Source organism: Oncorhynchus keta, unplaced genomic scaffold, assembly GCF_023373465.1.
Source record: "Oncorhynchus keta strain PuntledgeMale-10-30-2019 unplaced genomic scaffold, Oket_V2 Un_scaffold_8454_pilon_pilon, whole genome shotgun sequence".
In the NCBI taxonomy this organism is placed as follows: Eukaryota; Metazoa; Chordata; class Actinopteri; order Salmoniformes; family Salmonidae; genus Oncorhynchus; species Oncorhynchus keta.
The window spans coordinates 155,064-171,590 of NW_026291006.1; the positions used below are offsets into that span (position 1 = coordinate 155,064).

A 16,527-nucleotide genomic window follows, 5' to 3' on the forward strand; every position below is an offset into this window, starting at 1 on the left:
ACTGCCTTTCTACAGTAATACCCCTAACTCCCCTAAATACTCCTTCCTGCTGCCTTTCTACAGTAATACCCCTAAATACTCCTTCCTACTGCCTTTCTACAGTAATACCCCTAACTCCCCTAAATACTCCTTCCTGCTGCCTTTCTACAGTAATACCCCTAACTCCCCTAAATACTCCTTCCTGCTGCCTTTCTACAGTAATACCCCTAACTCCCCTAAATACTCCTTCCTACTGCCTTTCTACAGTAATACCCCTAACTCCCCTAAATACTCCTTCCTACTGCCTTTCTACAGTAATACCCCTAACTCCCCTAAATACACGTTCCTACTGCCTTTCTACAGTAATACCCCTAACTCCCCTAAATACACGTTCCTACTGCCTTTCTACAGTAATACCCCTAACTCCCCTAAATACACGTTCCTACTGCCTTTCTACAGTAATACCCCTAACTCCCCTAAATACACGTTCCTACTGCCTTTCTACAGTAATACCCCTAACTCCCCTAAATACACGTTCCTACTACCTTTCTACAGTAATACCCCTAACTCCCCTAAATACACGTTCCTACTGCCTTTCTACAGTAATACCCCTAACTCCCCTAAATACACGTTCCTACTGCCTTTCTACAGTAATACCCCTAACTCCCCTAAATACACGTTCCTACTGCCTTTCTACAGTAATACCCCTAACTCCCCTAAATACACGTTCCTACTGCCTTTCTACAGTAATACCCCTAACTCCCCTAAATACACGTTCCTACTGCCTTTCTACAGTAATACCCCTAACTCCCCTAAATACACGTTCCTACTGCCTTTCTACAGTAATACCCCTAACTCCCCTAAATACACGTTCCTACTGCCTTTCTACAGTAATACCCCTAACTCCCCTAAATACACGTTCCTACTGCCTTTCTACAGTAATACCCCTAACTCCCCTAAATACACGTTCCTACTGCCTTTCTACAGTAATACCCCTAACTCCCCTAAATACTCCTTCCTACTGCCTTTCTACAGTAATACCCCTAACTCCCCTAAATACTCCTTCCTGCTGCCTTTCTACAGTAATACCCCTAACTCCCCTAAATACTCCTTCCTGCTGCCTTTCTACAGTAATATCCCTAACTCCCCTAAATACTCCTTCCTGCTACCTTTCTACAGTAATACCCCTAACTCCCCTAAATACTCCTTCCTACTGCCTTTCTACAGTAATACCCCTAACTCCCCTAAATACTCCTTCCTACTGCCTTTCTACAGTAATACCCCTAACTCCCCTAAATACTCCTTCCTACTGCCTTTCTACAGTAATACCCCTAACTCCCCTAAATACTCCTTCCTACTGCCTTTCTACAGTAATATCCCTAACTCCCCTAAATACTCCTTCCTACTGCCTTTCTACAGTAATACCCCTAACTCCCCTAAATACTCCTTCCTGCTGCCTTTCTACAGTAATACCCCTAACTCCCCTAAATACTCCTTCCTACTGCCTTTCTACAGTAATACCCCTAACTCCCCTAAATACTCCTTCCTACTGCCTTTCTACAGTAATATCCCTAACTCCCCTAAATACTCCTTCCTGCTGCCTTTCTACAGTAATACCCCTAACTCCCCTAAATACTCCTTCCTGCTGCCTTTCTACAGTAATATCCCTAACTCCCCTAAATACTCCTTCATACTGCCTTTCTACAGTAATATCCCTAACTCCCCTAAATACTCCTTCATACTGCCTTTCTACAGTAACTCCCCTAAATATTCCTTCATACTGCCTTTCTACAGTAACTCCCCTAAATACTCCTTCCTACTGCCTTTCTACAGTAATATCCCTAACTCCCCTAAATACTCCTTCATACTGCCTTTCTACAGTAATATCCCTAACTCCCCTAAATACTCCTTCATACTGCCTTTCTACAGTAACTCCCCTAAATATTCCTTCATACTGCCTTTCTACAGTAACTCCCCTAAATACTCCTTCATACTGCCGTTGTACAGAAACTCCCCTAAATACTCCTTCATACTGCTGTTGTACAGTAACTCCCCTAAATACTCCTTCCTACTGCCGTTGTACAGTAACTCCCCTAAATACTCCTTCCTACTGCCTTTCTACAGTAATACCCCTAACTCCCCTAAATACTTCTTCATACTGCCGTTGTACAGAAACTCTCCTAAATACTCCTTCATACTGCCGTTGTACAGAAACTCCCCTAAATACTCCTTCATACTGCCGTTGTACAGTAACTCTCCTAAATACTCCATACTGCCTTTCTACAGTAACTCCCCTAAATACTCCTTCATACTGCCATTGTACAGTAACTCCCCTAAATACTCCTTCATACTGCCATTGTACAGTAACTCTCCTAAATACTCCTTCATACTGCCTTTCTACAGTAACTCCCCTAAATACTCCTTCATACTGCCATTGTACAGTAACTCCCCTAAATACTCCTTCATACTGCCATTGTACAGTAACTCCCCTAAATACTCCTTCATACTGCCATTGTACAGTAACTCCCCTAAATACTCCTTCATACTGCCTTTCTACAGTAACTCCCCTAAATACTCCTTGTGTTTCACCTTGAGAACAGACTGTGTGATTTATTGTATTGGGATAGTGTGTTCTCCATCTTCAACATCCCCTTGTCACAATCCAGCTGTAATTGGGCTAGCCCATGTGACCTACCTAGGCACTACTGACGTGAGGAGGGGAGGGGAGAGGGGGAGGGGAGGGGAGGAGAGGAGGGGAGGGGGGGAGGGGAGAGGAGGGGAGAAGGGAGGGAGGGAGGGGGGGAGGGGAGGGGAGGGGAGGAGGGAGGGGAGGGGAGGGAGGGGAGGGGAGGAGGAGGAGAGGAGAGGAGAGGAGGGGAGGAGGAGGAGGGAGGGGAGAGGGGAGGAGAGGAGAGGAGAGGAGGGGAGAGGAGGAGAGGAGGGAGGGGGAGGAGAGGGAGGAGGAGGAGGAGGGGAGGGAGGGGAGGGGAGGAGAGGAGAGGAGAGGAGGGGGGAGAGGAGGGGAGGGGAGGGGAGGGGAGAGGAGAGGAGCGTCTTTGGGAATTGTCTTGTCTTTCGTTTTCTCCCTCCTTTCTCTCCACCTGAAGGAGGAAAAGTAGGGTACCATCCACAGCAACATGTTCTGCCCTTATAGCAAACAGAGAAGAGGAGAAAGAGACAGGCCTTTTGACGTGTGTGTGTGTGTGTGTGTGTGTGTGTGTGTGTGTGTGTGTGTGTGTGTGTGTGTGTGTGTGTGTGTGTGTGTGTGTGTGTGTGTGTGTGTGTGTGTGTGTGTGTGTGTGTGTGTGTGTGTGTGTGTGTGTGTGTGTGCAGGAGGCGAGCGGCAGCTTGGAGGAGTGGGAGCGCCTGATGAGGACGATGGGTTCGGGGGTCTCTGCCACGGACAACCCCTTCACTGAAGTCATGGGGCTCGTGACACGCATGTACAAACAGACCGCCATCGCTAAGGTACAGTGTATATACACACACAGGCACCTAACCCCCTCCTGGCCCAGCACTTCTGCACCGTTCTAGAAAAGGGTCTCTGTCTCTCTGTCTCTCTGTCTCTCTGTCTCTCTCTGTCTCTCTCTGTCTCTCTCTGTCTCTCTCTGTCTCTCTCTGTCTCTCTCTCTGTCTCTCTCTGTCTCTCTCTGTCTCTCTCTGTCTCTCTCTCTGTCTCTCTCTGTCTCTCTGTCTCTCTCTGTCTCTCTGTCTCTGTCTCTCTCTGTCTCTGTCTCTGTCTGTCTCTGTCTCTCTCTGTCTCTGTCTCTCTCTGTCTCTCTCTGTCTCTCTGTCTCTCTCTGTCTCTCTGTCTCTCTCTGTCTCTCTGTAGAGAGGTTGTTTGTTGAAGGACGATGTCAAAAGGTGAGAAGCATGTTTTTTTTCTTCTCCTCAGAAGCAAGGCCCTCCCTCCCATAGGTTATTATGCTTCACATTACTCAGAGCGCATCGCCATGGGAACAGAGTGAAGGTCTGCCACCCCTTAGTGAAAGCATTCTGGCTGGCCATCATAACTCTGGACAGCCATAACTGTGGCCTTTCAATTTCTCCGGGTTTTTTTCTAAAGTAAACCTTTTCGACACAGCAGACCGAACCCAAATATAGCGGAACCTTTCCAAGGTGTTACTTCTGATGTGGTTGCCATGGTAACGCCACCTGGCAAGAATGTCCGCCGTTAACTTCCAGGTGGCTTTAAGTGAAGGAAGCTGACTTGGTACGCAGGATACAAACGTTTTTCAACAGAAAACAAGCACAGATAGTACCTCCACCTGTTTCGCTCCGTTTTGGACCGTTTGACTTTTGTTTGGTGTCTAACTGAACATGACCCAGGCTCCTCTGTAGTAAGGATCCAGACACCGAGGTTAACAAAGCCTCAGACGGCCTCCGCCTGCTGAACGTAAATCAACGGAGGAATCCTTCCTCACCGGTTGGCTTGTTTCGCTCCGTCTTGTTTGCTGATTGGTTCCTCTCAGTTTCCCTTCCTCCGCTTGAGGTTCACCGTCGCGTCGCTGTAGACGTGTCATCTTCCTGTCTCATTTCCTCGCCCTTTTGGTTGGCTGCCGCTACACACACTCTGACAGAAAATAACTTTTTGGGGGGGGTGAGTGGATACACACACACACACACAGACACACACACACACACACAAACACACATCTCGTGTCACTTCTGAAGCGTATGTGAATGCCTGGCGAGTGGACCATGGATGCATCCCAAATGGCACCCTATTCCCTACATGGTGCCCTACTTTTAACCAGAGCTCTATGGGCCCTGGTCTAAAGTAGTGCACTACATAGGGAATAGGGTGTCATGTTGGGACCGAGTTTGGCAGTGTGAAAGGGGACAGGGTTTTTATTTTTACCCCGTCTACCAGCAGCAGCAGATGCTCCCAATTACCCAGAGACCCTGCTGCCTCTGATGATGGACTTTAAAGAGAGATAACATATCACTGCTTCAGTGGACAGGAAGTTTGTGTTGCACTAATTAAACTTCTGCAGAGTTAAAAGCAACCCAGTAATGAGAAGTTCCCATCAGCAGATGGAGGAGGGGGCTTCTAGCTAGACCTGCTTAGACCTACTTTCATTATCCTCCCTCTGAGAGGAAAGGCCTACTGATAATTAACAGTCCAAGTCTCTAGGTGAGCGAGGAGAGACTGGTGAGAGAAGTCCAGGAGGTGTGTGGCATGTGGACAGCAGCACAGGACTGTTGATTGGGGGTGGGGGGGGTGTATCGTATATGTGGTCCTTCAAGACAAATATATGTGAAGTCTTGAGTATGTGTCTCATAGCAATTAATTCCCTTCCTTCCTGTGGTTGATTTCCCCTGTATGGCCTTCGCATAGAGATGCATTCTAATATGTTGTTATTGCATTTCTATTGGCCCCTCTGTGGTCTCCTCCTATAGGCCGGAGCAGTGAAAGACTACATAAAGATGCTGCTGGAGACTGAGAAGTTGAAGTTCCTGGTGTTTGCTCATCACCTGACCATGCTACAGGCATGTACCGAGGCTGTCATCGAAGCCAAGGTAACGGTTGTTCACTCATCACAACTAATGGTCACGCACACCTCCCCCACTGTTCAGCAGCCCCTCTGTCACATATTCCCCACTAAGGGGCCATCTCTGTCCCTCTCCCTGACACAGCACACAGATGTGCCCTCAGGCACTTTCCCAGACCTGTCAAACTATTATGGAGATGGTTCCATACCTGTCTTCAAATCCTAAACCACTTAAAGGTTGAGGAAGTTACTCTAGAAGCTAGCACATTCACTACTTACCAACAACTGCTGCAAATTCCACTAAAACTACATCACATATTGAAGTTGACATTTCTTGCGTTGTCTAACAACACTTTCATGAATCTAGGAAAGTTGTGTGGTTCAGAGTGCAGTATTTTTTGTTGTTTTATAGTGGAACATGTTTGCTAGCTAAGGGCTTTGAAGAAAATAAGATTTCAGCTAATAGGAAAAAGAATCGAACAAAATAACTAGACTGAACAAAAATATAAAGCAACATGCTGCAATTTCAAATATTTGACTGAGTTACATAACCCTGATGTTGTCATCACAGCCCTGTAGGAACCATGATTCCCAGGCGTGGGGGTCATAGATTCCCAGGCGTGGGGGTCATAGATTCCCAGGCGTGGGGGTCATAGATTCCCAGGCGTGGGGGTCATAGATTCCCAGGCGTGGGGGGTCCCAGGCGTGGGGGTCATAGATTCCCAGGCGTGGGGGTCATAGATTCCCAGGCGTGGGGGTCATAGATTCCCAGGCGTGGGGGTCATAGATTCCCAGGCGTGGGGGTCATAGATTCCCAGGCGTGGGGGTCATAGATTCCCAGGCGTGGGGGTCATAGATTCCCAGGCGTGGGGGTCATAGATTCCCAGGCGTGGGGGGATTCAGGCGTGGGGGTCATAGATTCCCAGGCGTGGGGGGGTCATAGATTCCCAGGCGTGGGGGTCATAGATTCCCAGGCGTGGGGGTCATAGATTCCCAGGCGTGGGGGGTCATAGATTCCCAGGCGTGGGGGGTCATAGATTCCCAGGCGTGGGGGGGTCATAGATTCCCAGGCGTGGGGAGGTGTTAAGTCTGATGTACATGTGTGTTTTCTCCTCAAGTCTATACATGTTAGTGTTGTGTACATGTGTGTTTTCTCCTCAAGTCTATACATGTTAGTGTTGTGTACATGTGTGCTTTCTCCTCAAGTCTACACATGTTAGTGTTGTGTACATGTGTGTTTTCCCCTCAAGTCTATACATGTTAGTGTGATGTACAAGTCTATACATGTTAGTGTTGTGTACATGTGTGTTTTCTCCTCAAGTCTACATGTTAGTGTTGTGTACATGTGTGTTTTCTCCTCAAGTCTATACATGTTAGTGTTGTGTACATGTGTGTTTTCTCCTCAAGTCTATACATGTTAGTGTTGTGTACATGTGTGTTTTCTCCTCAAGTCTATATACATGTTAGTGTGATGTACATGTGTGCTTTCTCCTCAAGTCTACACATGTTAGTGTTGTGTACATGTGTGTTTTCCCCTCAAGTCTATACATGTTAGTGTTGTGTACATGTGTGTTTTCTCCTCAAGTCTATATACATGTTAGTGTGATGTACATGTGTGTTTTCTCCTCAAGTCTATACATGTTAGTGTGATGTACAAGTCTATACATGTTAGTGTTGTGTACATGTGTGTTTTCTCCTCAAGTCTATACATGTAGTGTGTGATGTGTTTTCTCCTCAAGTCTATACATGTTAGTGTTGTGTACATGTGCTTTCTCCTCAAGTCTATACATGTTAGTGTTGTGTACATGTGTGTTTTCTCCTCAAGTCTATACATGTTAGTGTTGTGTACATGTGTTTTCTCCTCAAGTCTATACATGTTAGTGTTGTGTACATGTGTGTTTTCTCCTCAAGTCTATACATGTTAGTGTTGTGTACATGTGTTTTCTCCTCAAGTCTATACATGTTAGTGTTGTGTACATGTGTGTTTTCTCCTCAAGTCTATACATGTTAGTGTTGTGTACATGTGTGTTTTCTCCTCAAGTCTATACATGTTAGTGTTGTGTACATGTGTGTTTTCTCCTCAAGTCTATACATGTTAGTGTTGTGTACATGTGTTTTCTCCTCAAGTCTATACATGTTAGTGTTGTGTACATGTGTTTTCTCCTCAAGTCTATACATGTTAGTGTTGTGTACATGTGTGTTTTCTCCTCAAGTCTATACATGTTAGTGTTGTGTACATGTGTGCTTTCTCCTCAAGTCTATACATGTTAGTGTTGTGTACATGTGTGTTTTCTCCTCAAGTCTATACATGTTAGTGTTGTGTACATGTGTGTTTTCTCCTCAAGTCTATACATGTTAGTGTTGTGTACATGTGTGTTTTCTCCTCAAGTCTATACATGTTAGTGTTGTGTACATGTGTGTTTTCTCCTCAAGTCTATACATGTTAGTGTTGTGTACATGTGTTTTCTCCTCAAGTCTATACATGTTAGTGTTGTGTACATGTGTTTTCTCCTCAAGTCTATACATGTTGAACCAGCCTCTGGCAGTGATACCACTCACACTTGACATGGCTTGTGTTTTCACTAGAACAGACTGTCTATGTAGAAACTCAAAGGGAAGGAATCACTGTCGCTTCCTCTCTTTCCAACCAAAAGGGAAGGAATCACTGTCGCTTCCTCTCTTTCCAACTCAAAGGGAAGGAATCACTGTCGCTTCCTCTCTTTCCAACCAAAAGGGAAGGAATCACTGTCGCTTCCTCTCTTTCCAACCAAAAGGGAAGGAATCACTGTCGCTTCCTCTCTTTCCAACCAAAAGGGAAGGAATCACTGTCGCTTCCTCTCTTTCCAACTCAAAGGGAAGGAATCACTGTCGCTTCCTCTCTTTCCAACCAAGGAGAAAGGAGATTCAGCAACACTGAATGTGGAATTTATTTAATTACTTTTTTATGAACCAATTACTTTTTAGCAATAAAGAAGCTTTAAAATACAAAACAAAAAATGTATTCCATTGTTCTAGTGTTGCTGAATCTCATCTCCAATTATGTAGAAACTTAAAACAGAAGTTTGGAAAATACACACACACACACACACTATTTTTATTTTAAGCCAGTTTCATGCGTTAATCAGCTCGATGGCAGTGATGTGAGAGGAAGGGTTTAGGTGTCGTCTGCTGTTATCTGATACGTGATCAAGTGTGATCACATCTTCTAATTTGAGAAGTCTTCTACTCGCTGAAGCATCATCATCACCCATTAACAGGAAAAAGACTAAAATAATGAGCTTCATGCTGCCGTGATGAACTGTAGTTCATCACGGTGAGAACGGGGAGAGAGACGGAGGGGGAGACCGAGGGGGAGACCGAGGGGGAGACCGAGGGGGAGACCGAGGGGGAGACCGAGGGCGGTTGACACGACTAATCCAATCAAATCAAAATGAAATTGATGACATCACTGCGACAGGTGTATTAGAACACTAAATTGTTCTTCCTGTATCTGGGTACAGTCTGTGTGGAGTGGAATGGACTAAATGTCAAATCAAATGTTATTGGTCACATACACGTGTTTAGCAGGTGTTATTGCTGGTGTAGCGAAATGCTTGTGCTTCTAGCTCCGACAGTGCAGTAATATCTAACAAGTAATATCTAACAATTACACAGCAACTACCCAATACACACACATCTAGTAAAGGAATGGAATTAAAAATATATAAATATATGGACATGCAATGTGAGAGCGGTATAGAATAAGATATAGTATAGGATACAGTATATACATATGAGATGGGTAATGCAAGATATGTAGACATTATTAAAGTGACTAGTGTTCTATTTATTAAAGTGGCCAGAGATTTCAAGTCTATGTATGTAGGCAGCAGCCTATCAATGTTAGTGATGCTGTTTAACAGTCTGATGGCCTTGAGATAGAAGCTGGTTTTAGTCTCTCGGTCCCAGCTTTGATGCAGCTGTACTGACCTCACCTTCTGGATGATAGCGGGGTGAACAGGCAGTGGCTCGGGTGGTGACGATGTACCTGTACTGACCTCACATTCTGGATGATAGCGGGGTGAACAGGCAGTGGCTCGGGTGGTGACGATGTACCTGTACTGACCTCACATTCTGGATGATAGCGGGGTGAACAGGCAGTGGCTCGGGTGGTGACGATGTACCTGTACTGACCTCACATTCTGGATGATAGCGGGGTGAACAGGTAGTGGCTCGGGTGGTTGTTGGCCTTGATGATCTTTTTGGCCTTCCTGTGACATTGGGTGCTGTAGGTGTCCTGGAGAGCAGGTAGTTTGCCCCCGGTGATGTGTTGGGCAGACCGTACCACCCTCTGGAGAGCTCTGTGGGCGGTGCGGTTGCCATACCATACGGTGATACAGCCCGACAGGATGCTCTCGATTGTGCATCTGTAAAAGTTTGAGGGTTTCAGGTGACAAGCCTCATTTTCTTCACCACACTGTCTGTGTGAGGGGACCATTTCAGTTTGTCAGTGACGTGTTCACCGATGTATTAGTAAATGGTTGTTTTTCTATACAGCAATGCTATAGGATGTTGCTGTCGTTTTAGTGGTGGGTTCAGAGGTCAAGGTTTTAATCAGCGCTGACATTTACTTCTCTCCCTCTCTCCTCTCTCTCTCAGGCCAGTTACATCCATATCGATGGCAGTGTCCCATCAGTAATGACCACGCTCTCCCTCTCTCTCCATCTCTCTCAGGCCAGTTACATCCGTATCGATGGCAGTGTCCCATCAGTAATGACCACGCTCTCCCTCTCTCTCCATCTCTCTCAGGCCAGTTACATCCGTATCGATGGCAGTGTCCCATCAGTAATGACCACGCTCTCCCTCTCTCTCCATCTCTCTCAGGCCAGTTACATCCGTATCGATGGCAGTGTCCCATCAGTAATGACCACGCTCTCCCTCTCTCTCCATCTCTCTCAGGCCAGTTACATCCGTATCGATGGCAGTGTCCCATCAGTAATGACCACGCTCTTCTCTCTCTCCATCTCTCTCAGGCCAGTTACATCCGTATCGATGGCAGTGTCCCATCAGTAATGACCACGCTCTCCCTCTCTCTCCATCTCTCTCAGGCCAGTTACATCCGTTATCGATGGCAGTGTCCCAATCAGTAATGACCACGCTCTCCCTCTCTCCCCATCTCTCTCAGGCCAGTTACATCCGTATCGATGGCAGTGTCCCATCAGTAATGACCACGCTCTCCCTCTCTCCCCATCTCTCTCAGGCCAGTTACATCCGTATCGATGGCAGTGTCCCATCAGTAATGACCACGCTCTCCCTCTCTCCCCATCTCTCTCAGGCCAGTTACATCCGTATCGATGGCAGTGTCCCATCAGTAATGACCACGCTCTCCCTCTCTCCCCATCTCTCTCAGGCCAGTTACATCCGTATCGATGGCAGTGTCCCATCAGTAATGACCACGCTCTCCCTCTCTCTCCATCTCTCTCAGGCCAGTTACATCCGTATCGATGGCAGTGTCCCATCAGTAATGACCACGCTCTCCCTCTCTCTCCATCTCTCTCAGGCCAGTTACATCCGTATCGATGGCAGTGTCCCATCAGTAATGACCACGCTCTCCCTCTCTCCCCATCTCTCTCAGGCCAGTTACATCCGTATCGATGGCAGTGTCCCATCAGTAATGACCACGCTCTCCCTCTCTCCCCATCTCTCTCAGGCCAGTTACATCCGTATCGATGGCAGTGTTCCGTCCTCAGAGCGTATCCACTTGGTTCACCAGTTCCAGAATGACCCTGAGACGCGCGTGGCCGTCCTCAGCATACAGGCTGCTGGGCAGGTACTGCACATACAGACCATAGAAACACTGATGATAGAATAGTAATTATATTTCTACGGTACAGACCCTCTACTGGGCATATACATCCACCATGTGTCCTAATTCCAGTCCCTGTAACACTATACATCCACCATGTGTCCTAATTCCAGTCCCTGTAACACTATACATCCACCATGTGTCCTAATTCCAGTCCCAGTAACACTATACATCCTCCATGTGTCCTAATTCCAGTCCCTGTAACACTATACATCCTCCATGTGTCCTAATTCCAGTCCCTGTAACACTATACATCCACCATGTGTCCTAATTCCAGTCCCTGTAACACTATACATCCACCACGTGTCCTAATTCCAGTCCCTGTAACACTATACATCCACCACGTGTCCTAATTCCAGTCCCAGTAACACTATACATCCACCATGTGTCCTAATTCCAGTCCCAGAAACACTGTATACATCCACCACGTGTCCTAATTCCAGTCCCAGTAACACTATACATCCACCATGTGTCCTAATTCCAGTCCCTGTAACACTACATCCAGGACATGTCCTAATTCCAGTCCCTGTAACACTATACATCCACCATGTGTCCTAATTCCAGTCCCTGTAACACTATACATCCAGGACGTGTCCTAATTCCAGTCCCTGTAACACTATACATCCTCCATGTGTCCTAATTCCAGTCCCTGTAACACTATACATCCACCATGTGTCCTAATTCCAGTCCCTGTAACACTATACATCCACCATGTGTCCTAATTCCAGTCCCTGTAACACTATACATCCACCATGTGTCCTAATTCCAGTCCCAGTAACACTATACATCCAGGACGTGTCCTAATTCCAGTCCCTGTAACACTATACATCCACCATGTGTCCTAATTCCAGTCCCTGTAACACTATACATCCACCATGTGTCCTAATTCCAGTCCCTGTAACACTATACATCCACCATGTGTCCTAATTCCAGTCCCTGTAACACTATATATCCACCATGTGTCCTAATTCCAGTCCCAGTAACACTATACATCCACCATGTGTCCTAATTCCAGTCCCTGTAACACTATACATCCACCATGTGTCCTAATTCCAGTCCCTGTAACACTATACATCCACCATGTGTCCTAATTCCAGTCCCTGTAACACTATACATCCACCATGTGTCCTAATTCCAGTCCCTGTAACACTATATATCCACCATGTGTCCTAATTCCAGTCCCAGTAACACTATACATCCACCATGTGTCCTAATTCCAGTCCCTGTAACACTATACATCCACCATGTGTCCTAATTCCAGTCCCTGTAACACTATACATCCACCACGTGTCCTAATTCCAGTCCCTGTAACACTATACATCCACCATGTGTCCTAATTCCAGTCCCTGTAACACTATACATCCACCACGTGTCCTAATTCCAGTCCCTGTAACACTATACATCCACCATGTGTCCTAATTCCAGTCCCTGTAACACTATACATCCACCATGTGTCCTAATTCCAGTCCCAGTAACACTATACATCCACCATGTGTCCTAATTCCAGTCCCTGTAACACTATACATCCAGACCGTGTCCTAATTCCAGTCCCTGTAACACTATACATCCACCATGTGTCCTAATTCCAGTCCCTGTAACACTATACATCCACCACGTGTCCTAATTCCAGTCCCAGTAACACTATACATCCACCATGTGTCCTAATTCCAGTCCCAGAAACACTGTATACATCCACCACGTGTCCTAATTCCAGTCCCAGTAACACTATACATCCACCACGTGTCCTAATTCCAGTCCCAGTAACACTATACATCCACCATGTGTCCTAATTCCAGTCCCTGTAACACTATACATCCACCATGTGTCCTAATTCCAGTCCCTGTAACACTATACATCCACCACGTGTCCTAATTCCAGTCCCTGTAACACTATACATCCACCATGTGTCCTAATTCCAGTCCCTGTAACACTATACATCCACCATGTGTCCTAATTCCAGTCCCTGTAACACTATACATCCAGGACGTGTCCTAATTCCAGTCCCTGTAACACTATACATCCACTATACATCACCATGTGTCCTAATTCCAGTCCCTGTAACACTATACATCCACCATGTGTCCTAATTCCAGTCCCTGTAACACTATACATCCACCATGTGTCCTAATTCCAGTCCCAGTAACACTATACATCCACCATGTGTCCTAATTCCAGTCCCAGTAACACTATACATCCACCATGTGTCCTGAATTCCAGTCCCTGTAACACTATACATCCACCATGTGTCCTAATTCCAGTCCCTGTAACACTATACATCCACCATGTGTCCTAATTCCAGTCCCTGTAACACTATACATCCACCATGTGTCCTAATTCCAGTCCCAGTAACACTATACATCCACCATGTGTCCTAATTCCAGGAAGTAACACTATACATCCACCATGTGTCCTAATTCCAGTCCCTGTAACACTATACATCCACCACGTGTCCTAATTCCAGTCCCTGTAACACTATACATCCACCATGTGTCCTAATTCCAGTCCCTGTAACACTATACATCATTTCCAACCAGTCCCTGTAACACTATACATCGTGTCCTAATTCCAGTCCCTGTAACACTATACATCCACCATGTGTCCTAATTCCAGTCCCTGTAACACTATACATCCACCATGTGTCCTAATTCCAGTCCCAGTAACACTATACATCCACCATGTGTCTTAATTCCAGTCCCTGTAACACTATACATCCAGACCGTGTCCTAATTCCAGTCCCAGTAACACTATACATCCACCTGTTCCTAATTCCAGTCCCTGTAACACTATACATCCACCACGTGTCCTAATTCCAGTCCCAGTAACACTATACATCCACCATGTGTCCTAATTCCAGTCCCAGAAACACTGTATACATCCACCACGTGTCCTAATTCCAGTCCCAGTAACACTATACATCCACCATGTGTCCTAATTCCAGTCCCTGTAACACTATACATCCTCCATGTGTCCTAATTCCAGTCCCTGTAACACTATACATCCACCATGTGTCCTAATTCCAGTCCCTGTAACAGGGATACATCCACCACGTGTCCTAATTCCAGTCCCTGTAACACAATACATCCACCATGTGTCCTAATTCCAGTCCCAGTAACACTATACATCCACCATGTGTCCTAATTCCAGTCCCAGAAACACTGTATACATCCACCATGTGTCCTAATTCCAGTCCCAGTAACACTATACATCCACCATGTGTCCTAATTCCAGTCCCTGTAACACTACATCCAGGACATGTCCTAATTCCAGTCCCTGTAACACTATACATCCACCATGTGTCCTAATTCCAGTCCCTGTAACACTATACATCCAGGACGTGTCCTAATTCCAGTCCCTGTAACACTATACATCCACCATGTGTCCTAATTCCAGTCCCTGTAACACTATACATCCACCATGTGTCCTAATTCCAGTCCCTGTAACACTATACATCCACCATGTGTCCTAATTCCAGTCCCTGTAACACTATACATCCACCATGTGTCCTAATTCCAGTCCCAGTAACACTATACATCCAGGACGTGTCCTAATTCCAGTCCCTGTAACACTATACATCCAGGACGTGTCCTAATTCCAGTCCCTGTAACACTATACATCCACCATGTGTCCTAATTCCAGTCCCTGTAACACTATACATCCACCATGTGTCCTAATTCCAGTCCCTGTAAACTATATATCCACCATGTGTCCTAATTCCAGTCCCAGTAACACTATACATCCACCATGTGTCCTAATTCCAGTCCCTGTAACACTATACATCCACCATGTGTCCTAATTCCAGTCCCTGTAACACTATACATCCACCACGTGTCCTAATTCCAGTCCCAGTAACACTATACATCCACCATGTGTCCTAATTCCAGTCCCTGTAACACTATACATCCACCATGTGTCCTAATTCCAGTCCCAGTAACACTATACATCCACCATGTGTCTTAATTCCAGTCCCTGTAACACTATACATCCAGACCGTGTCCTAATTCCAGTCCCAGTAACACTATACATCCACCATGTGTCCTAATTCCAGTCCCTGTAACACTATACATCCACCACGTGTCCTAATTCCAGTCCCAGTAACACTATACATCCACCATGTGTCCTAATTCCAGTCCCTGTAACACTATACATCCACCATGTGTCCTAATTCCAGTCCCAGAAACACTGTATACATCCACCATGTGTCCTAATTCCAGTCCCTGTAACACTATACATCCAGGACATGTCCTAATTCCAGTCCCTGTAACACTATACATCCACCATGTGTCCTAATTCCAGTCCCTGTAAACTATACATCCACCACGTGTCCTAATTCCAGTCCCTGTAACACTATACATCCACCACGTGTCCTAATTCCAGTCCCTGTAACACTATACATCCACCATGTGTCCTAATTCCAGTCCCAGAAACACTGTATACATCCACCACGTGTCCTAATTCCAGTCCCAGTAACACTATACATCCATGTGTCCATTCCAGTCCCTGTCCATCCAGGACATGTCCTAATTCCAGTCCCTGTAACACTATACATCCACCATGTGTCCTAATTCCAGTCCCTGTAACACTATACATCCAGGACGTGTCCTAATTCCAGTCCCTGTAACACTATACATCCTCCATGTGTCCTAATTCCAGTCCCTGTAACACTATACATCCACCATGTGTCCTAATTCCAGTCCCTGTAACACTATACATCCACCATGTGTCCTAATTCCAGTCCCTGTAACACTATACATCCACCATGTGTCCTAATTCCAGTCCCAGTAACACTATACATCCACACGTGTCCTAATTCCAGTCCCTGTAACACTATACATCCACCATGTGTCCTAATTCCAGTCCCTGTAACACTATACATCCACCATGTGTTCTAATTCCAGTCCCTGTAACACTATACATCCACCATGTGTCCTAATTCCAGTCCCTGTAACACTATATATCCACCATGTGTCCTAATTCCAGTCCCAGTAACACTATACATCCACCATGTGTCCTAATTCCAGTCCCTGTAACACTATACATCCACCATGTGTCCTAATTCCAGTCCCTGTAACACTATACATCCACCACGTGTCCTAATTCCAGTCCCTGTAACACTATACATCCACCATGTGTCCTAATTCCAGTCCCTGTAACACTATACATCCACCATGTGTCCTAATTCCAGTCCCAGTAACACTATACATCCACCAT

The 16,527-nt window shown here is 45.9% G+C and overlaps 1 protein-coding gene across 1 annotated transcript in view; it reads left to right on the plus strand.

The window, feature by feature from the left end:
- zranb3 (zinc finger, RAN-binding domain containing 3) overlaps positions 1-16,527 on the plus strand; it is an 87,316-nt gene that overhangs the window by 22,027 nt on the left and 48,762 nt on the right. The window contains exons 9-11 of the mRNA XM_052517562.1: positions 3,313-3,447; positions 5,383-5,502; positions 11,164-11,283. Coding sequence (XP_052373522.1) covers positions 3,313-3,447; positions 5,383-5,502; positions 11,164-11,283 — 375 coding nt within the window. The remainder of the gene's footprint in view (positions 1-3,312; positions 3,448-5,382; positions 5,503-11,163; positions 11,284-16,527) is intronic.